Source organism: Pygoscelis adeliae, unplaced genomic scaffold (genome assembly GCF_000699105.1).
Source record: "Pygoscelis adeliae isolate BGI_AS28 unplaced genomic scaffold, ASM69910v1 Scaffold66, whole genome shotgun sequence".
Lineage (NCBI taxonomy): Eukaryota > Metazoa > Chordata > Aves > Sphenisciformes > Spheniscidae > Pygoscelis > Pygoscelis adeliae.
Window position 1 is genome coordinate 11743560 of NW_008825167.1, and position 10509 is coordinate 11754068.

Consider the following 10509-nt stretch of genomic DNA (forward strand, 5'->3'; position numbering starts at 1 on the left):
GAGGACGCGGAGACCCCGCCGGGAGGGGAGCGGAGCCAGGCTCTGCGAGGCGGGCGGTGTGACACAAATGCCCGGGCGGGGAGCGGTGACAAGCATCGCCTGCCGCACCGCAGCTCCCGCGGCGGGAGCGGGGAAAGGGGACGGACCCTGCGCACTGCAGGAGTGAGGGGGCTCCTCGGGTAAAGGGGCGCGTCGCCCTGCCGGTGGGGTACTGCTTGCTCGTAGCCAGCACATCTTCCCTCGGGTGTCCGCTCGTAACAGCGAATTGGATGGGAAAAGGGAGACGTGAGTTGTGTAAAACACTTGCAACCGCGGATTTCTTGATGGGGGTGAAGTGCTTAAATGCTCCAGGCCCAAGCTCTAGTAGATGAGGAAGAATCTAGGAAATAAAAATGCCTGTAAACTCCAGCAGAGCTGTTAGTACACTCAGCTGGTGATAATGGAGGTGGAGGAGCCAGCAATCATTACACTACTGGAGCCACACAGGCCACCAATAACTTCTAGTGATAAAGTTCAAAGTATGAAACATCAAAGGCACCTTTGACGCCTTTTTTTGGACAGTGTCTATAAGTACTGAGTGTGTTAGTTGGTTACTGTCATGCACAAAAATATGCTTTCAGATCTGCTTGCTCTGTTGCTTTCTTCTAAAACGATATATGGTGATGAGGGAAAAAAGAAAAGATACTTTTCTGCATAATGATAGTTTTAGTTTACCTGCTGAAGGTATGCAATGTGAATCAAGCTAGCTCGTGAAACTGAAGTTGAAAATCTCTTGTGAAGTAACTGCAGTTGAGTACAAGAAAATTATTTATGCCTGAAATCGGTTTGCAAATACTGAAAATAACAAAAAAGGATACAAATAAATTAGTAATCGGAAAGACTAACCTGACTTTCTATATGCTTGATTAATAAAAATGCTTTAATAACACCAGGAGGTTTTAAATTAGTTAAATAACCCTTTCATAATCTAGTCAGCTGTTCATTTCTTAAGAAGGTACACACACACAGTATGTGCTGATTGTTACTGCTTTATCGTTTTATCAGAGAGTACCTTGCGTAGTCTGTTTTATTTCGGGAAAAAGGAGAGCTATTTAGAATACTTCCTCTGTAATACAAAGTGTATTATACCGAGTATAATAATCTCCAAAGATAAATGAATTAAAAGGATAAAGCATCATGTTTTACGTAACTATAATCACACTCCACTTAATGACTGGCTTTAGTGCTATAATTATGTTCTTATTTACAGAAGAGTCTACAGCTGTAGAGACGGAGAGGAAGGCTCTTACCAGACTGAATATTCATTCTGCATTCTGGATTTTGGCATCAATTGCTGTGACATACTACTTTGATTTTTTTAAAACTGTTAAAGAAGCTGTTCAAGCAGATAGGTAAGGTACTTTTCTTACAAAGAAAGTTGTGTTTTCATCTTACAATCATATTCAGTTTGTTACATCTGAACACTGTGTTTTAAATCTTGGATAAACAAGATCTACAATAGGAATAGAGAGGGCTGGGACTGTTCAGCCTGGAGAAGAGAAGGCTCAGGGGGATCTTACCAAGGTATGTAAATACCTGGAGGGAGGGTGGAAATAAGACGGAGCCACGTTCCTTTCAGTGGTGCCCAGAGACAGGACCAGAGGTAGTGAGCACAAACTGGAACACAGGAGGTTCCCTCTGAACATCAGGAAACACTTTTTCACTGTGAGGGTGACCCAGCACGGGCACCGGTTGCCCAGGGAGGTCCTGGAGTCTCCATCCTCGGAGATACTTAAAACCTATCTGGATGTGGTCCTGGGCAACTGGCTCTAGGTGACCCTGCTTGAACAGGGGGGTTGGACCAGATGACCACCTAAGGAATTATTATTAAACTAATTTTTAAGAAACCATAATGCTTAAAATTTTGCTATAATTATTTTTTTTCTTTAGGCTCTACTGAGCCATCTGTGTATGTGCAAAATTTGTTTGAATAGCAGGATGTTTTAATACTGTATCTTCAAGTTTACACTTCCGTACAAGAAATTGCTGCCTGTTTTGTTGAAAGCGTTGGGGTTTTGATTTTATTTTAATCAAAAAAAGCTGAAATTAATCTTTAAACATCAAAATGAAGTTCTCTAGACTTCTTTGAGTAGACTAGTGAAAGATTAGTGAAATTATTTTTATGAAATAATTTCTTTTCTATTAAATTATTTTCAGTGGGATTGATGGATGTTAAATATTTTTAGATAGCTTCACCTGGAAGTGCTTTTAAAACTCTCTTATTGTCATTGTCATATCAATATGGAAGCTGAACAGGGCCTCGCTCTGTGCTGTGAGGTCCTCTAGAGCTGCTGTTCCCAGGCTGGCCTAGATAGACCCTACATCCAGTTGGCTGTGGATACAACCTAGTGACTCCAGGATGTGATCAAGGTTTTGGGTGGCCCCATCTGCTCCCTGCAGTACCCTGTCTTCCTGTGTTGCATATTTAGGTAGACTATGGCAACTGCTCTCTTAATGCAGATTTCTCAATTGGTAGTACTGAGGTCCCAAAATAGCATACGATATTTGCTCTAACAGAGTAAATGTTAGCCCTGAGTAGGAAGATCCTTGATTGCCCTTTGGAATTTAGTAATCAAACTATGGTAATAAGAATTCACTTTTTAAAATTTTTATTTGCTAAATAGACATTCAGATGAGTATAAGATTTTATTAAAGTGCACCTTCCTCCCAAGCTGTCTTTCCCATCTTACTCTTGAAGTATGTCCTCAAAGAGGCTCAAAAGTGCGTCTTCCTAAATAATCACATACCCTGTGTTTTGATTCTGAGTTTGAAATCCTGGAGTTCTTTATGGTTTTCTTCAGCTGCTATAAAGAAAAATCTTCATGCTTCTCCTCTGTTAAATTTGAGAGTTCATAAACTTGAAACTTTAATAAAGCTTTCTGCAATGTTTCTGTTGCTCAGAAATCAGTAGTCTAATTCATAGTGAGAAGCACAGTTGCAGTGGAGCCTACTTTATTTCATTACCGACAGTATTTTTGGTGTGGTAGTATAGTAGATCACTGACAAGGTCTGTTGCGTTGCATTTCCAAAATATTTGAGGGAAAAATAAATGACAGGAGTGTTGCATTGCAAAATTAAACTCGATTAGTTATGTATATTAGACAGCTTTAGAAGGGCAAAAATTGTTTTGTAAAAGTAATTTAAGAAAAAAACTACAGGCACTCTAGGCCAATCTGTATAATTAACAGGTATTGTCTGTTCTGTTTCTAGACTGGAATGAAGATTAATGTGCAAACTGCAATGTGACTGTGCTTAACATGCTTTAATGTGTTTCCCCCCACCCCCCAGTTGTTGGTGGTTTGTCTCTGGCAGTTGTTTATTGACTGCAAGTTCATCTGTTGCCGTTTACTGCATACTATATCTTGAGTGGTATTGTGGAATTGAGGACTACGATGCACGGTATCCAGCACTGATATCTATCACAACAGCTACCTTTATTGCAGCAGCAATTTGGTAAGTTTGAACGCTGTACAAACTTCTGCTAAACCTGTGCAAGCCTAACTGTGTTACTGGGCTCATTTTATAAAAAGTGTAATTTCTCTAATTCTAAGTGTTTTGGTGACAATACCAGTCTTACGTAGCATAATTTCTTCCACTTTCAACATTCATTCACAAAACAAGAGTTGCAACTGTTGGAACTGTATATTAAGTGTACTTGTGGATACACCGGATCTTTTCTGTTGTGAAAATTTATGGGAAAACTGAAGTCCTCAGCTTTGTTAGTGTAAATTGTTCACCTCTGACAACTCTTTGTGAGGTTTACAAATTAAGACAAAGGTGTATTCTCTAGCTGAGAAAAAATTATGCCTGATCAATTTCTAATACGAAGTTCTTCATTATCAAACAATCTATAAACAGCAAACATATGCTGAAATTTATACTTCTAGCTATTGTTATATGAGCTTTAAGGGTTTATATCTTGTCAGAGAATGGTACTTTTAGTAAGAGCTACTTTCTTTATGAGATGATAGGAGTCAGAATTGAGCAAACGTGCATGTGAATGAAAAAATTATATATGTGTGTGCCAGTATATTTGTTTGCTCTCTGCATGAAAGCTGGTTCTCTCTTTAAGTTCAGATGTTGCATCTGAATAATGTCAGTCAGTATTCGTTGCAATGCTGGGGAAAAAAGGAACACTGAAGAAGATAAAGGTTCCTTATAGTTTAGAATTAGTCAAATCTATAATCCTTGTAATTCAGTTGTAAAATAAGTTGGTTTTCCCCCTTTCTCTTCAGTTAACTGAAATCTGCTTGGCTGGAAGTACAAGTTAAGGCTTTTCTTAGCTGCCGTGTATGTCCCTGGAAAAATCAAGAGTAGTTAATTTTCAGGTGCTTCATATACAGAGATTCTGAAAGTAAAAGGTATCTTTACCCTTGATGGGACCAAGTGGACTTGCTCAGCGTAAAATCTACAGCAGCTACTGAAGTTCTCAGATGAGTTGTCAGTAAATAAACAGTAAACTAAACTACCAATTTAATAAGTAGATGCTGGGGTCTTTTCGTTTTGTTTTCTCTCAAATCTTAAAGAAACAAGTATTTTTCCAGGTTGTGTAATTTAAATCTCATTTCCTCTTGTGCCATATTTTCTTTGTGTGGCTGATATTTCCATAATATGACAATTGAACTTACCAGAAACTTCCTGCTTTTATTCCCAGTTTCAACAATGCCTTGTGGCCTGTCTGGTCGTTTATGACACCTTTGTTGCTCTTCACTCAGTTTATGGGTGTTGTGATGCTTGTGTCACTCTTGGGATAAGTCCTTAAGGTAAATAATTGAATTGTTTAAGCACATAAAACCATCTATCTTGTTGCATGAGCTGTTTTATTAGACACTTAAGGATTGTAAGACCATTTAAGGATTCCTTCTCTGTGTTTTGTGTACGCTTTTAGAATATTGACATTTTGTGGCACATAGAGTAACCGGAGAACATGCAAGTGTCCTAAGGGGAAGAATATCCTTTTTCTCTTCCTGTAAGATTCTGTTCTAGACAGTGAAAAGAAGCGATTAGTGAGAATGGATGGTTTGGGGGAGTACAGGCCAAATACCTGCAGCTTTTACCCAGACTGGGAAAACTTCTTAGTGAAGTTGCTTGACCTGATAGTCAAGAAGGAGAGAAGCTATTAACATCCATATGCAACTGTCTTCTCTATTTTTATTTTTTTTTTAATTCAAATTCTTTGTCTTGTCTTGAAGTATGCTGTTCTCATTTTCTGTGATGAACAGTCCAGATCAACCTGCTATCTGGAAAACTGCCAGACATCAGAAGTTCTTTGTTCTTTAAAAAACAACCTTTCAAAGGCAAAACCAGATATTTTGTTGACTTGAAAAATTCATTTTCCATAACTGCCACATTGAAAAGGGGTTCTTGCATCTTTTGTTAGGATATACTATCCAAATGAGTCCTGTGAAATTGAAAAAGGTTAAGCAAGACATCAAAGACCGCTCAGTAAATAGGGTAAGGGATGTCCCCTGTATCACAGGTGTCTACGTCACCCAGCGAAGTGACTCCTTCAGCAGGTCTTGTTTGCTGGGCTTCTCAAGGGAATGTGGGGAAGCCTGTTCGGTTTTGCTTGCCATCACAAACCCTTTCCAGTGAGGAAGTCTCCCGGCATTTTTACGAGTGCAGCAAGAAGAATGAGACAGTGCTGGATTTTGAGCGTAGCCTCTTGTAGTGCCAGGGTTATAGGCAAAAAATACTTAACGGGTGGGACAGTGAAACACAGCTGTTGTTTGCATAAACAAACTGAAACTAGTGTTGCATTTTTTTCCCTATTTTCTAGATACCAAGAAACCTGATTTTTTTTAAGGAGGTAAGTAACTTAGGTCATACCCTGACAACACCTATAGACTTCTGAAAAATACAATAGTTATTTCAGAACCTCTCTACTGTGTTGTGGGAGCTTCAGTCAGACTGGTTAATGCAAACTTCTTTAAATCATGTTGGTTCGTTCTGTCATTACGAACATTCAGCGATGTTCTGTCTGAGCACTGGAAGGATGTGGGGAAGGGATGCATTTCAGTGTGTTAGCGCTGATCATATTAACAGACTAAAACAACCATTCTGTAGTAATTTGTACTTAGAAAGTAAGTAGTACAAGTGAATTACAGATAACCTGAACAGCTGAACCTCATGAAAACATTCTGGTTTTCTATATGAACAGCCAAGTAAATTCTGTTATATAGAATTTATTAGTTCTGTATTAGGCCAAACAATTATTGGCCTAATAATTAGGGCCAAATTATTACTTGGTGATGCCAAATCATTAACTAATCATTATCGAATTAGTACAAGATACAGCTTGTGCAGTATATACGACCTTACAGCATTTTTGTTAAAGTTGGATTTGTTTTTTCTTTTCTTTCAGCTTCATGTGAAGGACTCAAGTAACTGTTATCCTGCAAAGTGGATGTCACTTTTGTTACATTCCAGTATTTTTATTATTTCTAATACTGTTTGTTTGCTCTAACTGATACCGTAATTCTTAGACTACCCGATTTATAAATAAAATGGACATAACCATAGGTCAGCCAGTGGCTGGGAAAAAGCAACTGATTAGTGAATGATTGAAAGATAGATAGGTTTTACCTCTCCTAGTAACATAAAGCATTTCATCACTGCTTTGTAAAGCTTTTATTTATCTTTCAATATTAAGCAGATGGGTAATGAGTCAGTTATATAGCCCTAAATCCTATTTGGGGACTCCAGAGGTCACCTAGTCCAACTTCTTGCCCAAAGCAGGTTGGTTGGTTTGAAAGTAATTGATACTTAATAAAATGTTGTGGGTTTTTAATACTATATTCTTTCCGTTTGAATTGACAGCTAAAATACTGTTATCTGCGTATGTACTTGTAAACTTATAGATGACAGAGGAGACATTTCTCGATCTATTAAATTTCTAATGTTATGTGTGTTACCATGTAGGAAATATTTTATTACCTAATCTCTTGACTTCAGATCTGCTAGTGTTTGAAAAAAGATACAGATCGGGGTAAGGGCCTAGAAAGCTGGTTGACATTTACATCATGGTTAATTTGCAGGGCCATCAGTGAAATAAATGGATCCTACTTGTGCTGATACAGTTTGTCCACAGCCAAAGATAGATGATCAAGCTGTGAATAACAACAATATGAACAATATTATTGATTAACAATAATATGAACACTATTAACACTACACAAGAATTTCAGAGCACAAAGTAAATTCTTTTGATGTATGCACTATTTTTCAGTATTCAGGATGTTATTGTTCTGTAAATTAACTTTTCATTCTCAGCAGTGCCTGTTAATGAAGTTGCCATTTTTCTTCCTCAGCAAGGAAGAGGCTGATACTAACTTAAATGCCATTAGTCATACACAGTTGGGAAAATAAAATAACTTTGTCCACTTTGGCTGACATACCTCAGCATCTGGAAACCTGTGCACCATTTAGCTGCTAGACCATTTTATATAGATCCTTGTGTTAAATACTTTCACACCCAGACCTTTTGGAAGGTAGGAGAATGTAGAAGCTGGGTATTGAAACTTGTTAAAATTTACTCTTTGAGACTGTTGCTTGAAGTCTGGACTGTTAGAGGAGACTGTGTTCTTCATTCTGACTTTCAAATTCCCACCATTGCTGAAAACACAATACATGAAATGTTTAATAATGAAAAACACAGACGTTGTCTTAAGCTGCTACAGTTTCATTAAGGAAAAAGGTTGCTGTCGGTATGCAATAAAAAGGATCAGTCAAACCAAAATAAAATACATGTACCACTACTGTTAAGTAGCGCTTAGGGACATGGGTTTAGTGGCATGGTTGGGATGGGGTGAAGGGTGGGACTCGATGATCTTGGAGGTCTCTTCCAACCTTAATGATTCTATGATTCTATTAAGATACCTCTTTCTAATCTCTTGCCCTAAATTCTTTATTTGGTGGTAAGGCAGTAACAAAAGCAAGGAGTTCACAGAACTGCAAGCGGCAGCAACATTTTGTCCGGTTGCTAATTACAGCTAACATTGTTTTAACTTCTTTCCAGATTCGCCACTACTTCCTTGTGAGCCAGTAAGTGCCTAAGTATTGCATCGGATACTCATAACTGTTACTGAAAGACTTTGCAGGACTTTTGTACAATGAGCATAGATACCTGGGATTTTAGCTCTCCAAAGGTGTACAGAATGGTATTACACCTTCAGTACGTCCAGCTGAGAGGTCGTGAAAGACAAACATACTCCGAGTCAAGTACAGTATTTAAAATCTACATGAACATCTATTTTACAGGCAAAATGATGGGCTGGCAGTCCCCAAGAACAGTGGAATTGGATGGTTAAACAGTTAAGTACTGAACAGTAATCGATTGCTTTTGTACGAAGTTTATTAAGATGTCCAGAAGAATAAATCTGAAGAAACATGTAGCAAATAGTTATTTTAATTCAAGAGTACAAGGCAACTTAAAACACCTAGAGCATTTATATAGTTGACAAATAAAAATACAGTGATAATTACCATCCCTGAGCAACACTGCATTTAAATATTGTAATAAACAAAGTTACTCAAATATACCTGTGTATGCAGATGTAAAATTGTTAAAATTTGTTAAAAGACGAAGACTTGAAGATAAGCAACTTGCCCTGTAAAGATGTGAAGTACAACTGGTTTTGGAAAACTTAAATATTACATTTAAACAAACTGAGATGTTAACTTACTCTACAAGCTACTTAACAGTAGTGGTACATGTATTTTATTTTGGTTTGACTGATCCTTTTTATTGCATACCGACAGCAACCTTTTTCCTTAATGAAACTGTAGCAGCTTAAGACAACATCTGTTTTTCATTATTAAACATTTCATGTATTGTGTTTTCAGCAATGGTGGGAATTTGAAAGTCAGAATGAAGAACACAGTCTCCTCTAACAGTCCAGACTTCAAGCAACAGTCTCAAAAAGTAAATTTTAACAAGTTTCAATACCCAGCTTCTACATTCTCCTACCTTCCAAAAGGTCTGGGTGTGAAAGTATTTAACACAAGGATCTATATAAAATGGTCTAGCAGCTAAATGGTGCACAGGTTTCCAGATGCTGAGGTATGTCAGCCAAAGTGGACAAAGTTATTTTATTTTCCCAACTGTGTATGACTAATGGCATTTAAGTTAGTATCAGCCTCTTCCTTGCTGAGGAAGAAAAATGGCAACTTCATTAACAGGCACTGCTGAGAATGAAAAGTTAATTTACAGAACAATAACATCCTGAATACTGAAAAATAGTGCATACATCAAAAGAATTTACTTTGTGCTCTGAAATTCTTGTGTAGTGTTAATAGTGTTCATATTATTGTTAATCAATAATATTGTTCATATTGTTGTTATTTCCAGCTTGATCATCTATCTTTGGCTGTGGACAAACTGTATCAGCACAAGTAGGATCCATTTATTTCACTGATGGCCCTGCAAATTAACCATGATGTAAATGTCAACCAGCTTTCTAGGCCCTTATCTGTATCTTTTTTCAAACACTAGCAGATCTGAAGTCAAGAGATTAGGTAATAAAATATTTCCTACATGGTAACACACATAACATTAGAAATTTAATAGATCGAGAAATGTCTCCTCTGTCATCTATAAGTTTACAAGTACATACGCAGATAACAGTATTTTAGCTGTCAATTCAAACGGAAAGAATATAGTATTAAAAACCCACAACATTTTATTAAGTGTCAATTACTTTCAAATCAACCAACCTGCTTTGAGCAAGAAGTTGGACTAGGTGACCTCTGGAGTCCCCAGATAGGATTTTGGGCTATATAACTGACTCATTACCCATCTGCTTAATATTGAAAGATAAATAAAAGCTTTACAAAGCAGTGATGAAATGCTTTATGTTACTAGGAGAGGTAAAACCTTTCTATCTTTCAATCATTCACTAATCAGTTGCTTTTTCCCAGCCACTGGCTGACCTATGGTTATGTCCATTTTATTTATAAATCGGGTAGTCTAAGAATTACGGTATCAGTTAGAGCAAACAAACAGTATTAGAAATAATAAAAATACTGGAATGTAACAAAAGTGACATCCACTTTGCAGGATAACAGTTACTTGAGTCCTTCACATGAAGCTGAAAGAAAAGAAAAAACAAATCCAACTTTAACAAAAATGCTGTAAGGTCGTATATACTGCACAAGCTGTATCTTGTACTAATTCGATAATGATTAGTTAATGATTTGGCATCACCAAGTAATAATTTGGCCCTAATTATTAGGCCAATAATTATTTGGCCTAATACAGAACTAATAAATTCTGTTTCAAACCAACCAACCTGCAATCAGGTCTCCCCGAAGCCGCCTCTTCCCCAGGCTGAACAACCCCAACTCTCTCAGCCTTTCTTCACAGGAGAGCTGTTCCATCCCCCTGATCATTTTCGTGGCCCTCCTCTGGACCCGCTCCAACAGGTCCGTGTCTTTCTTATGCTGAGGGCTCCAGAGCTGGACGCAGTACTC

The 10509-nt window shown here is 37.7% G+C and overlaps 1 protein-coding gene across 1 annotated transcript; it reads left to right on the forward strand.

Annotated features, from left to right (window-relative positions):
- The first annotated feature begins 1176 nt into the window (after positions 1-1176).
- On the forward strand, positions 1177-7788 carry TMEM128 (transmembrane protein 128). Its single transcript, XM_009328852.1, has 5 exons — positions 1177-1391; positions 3328-3492; positions 4694-4802; positions 5819-5848; positions 6404-7788. The coding sequence occupies exons 1-3, from the start codon at positions 1177-1179 to the stop codon at positions 4791-4793; spliced, it is 480 nt and encodes a 159-aa protein (XP_009327127.1). The 3' UTR covers positions 4794-4802; positions 5819-5848; positions 6404-7788.
- The last annotated feature ends 2721 nt before the right edge of the window (positions 7789-10509 follow it).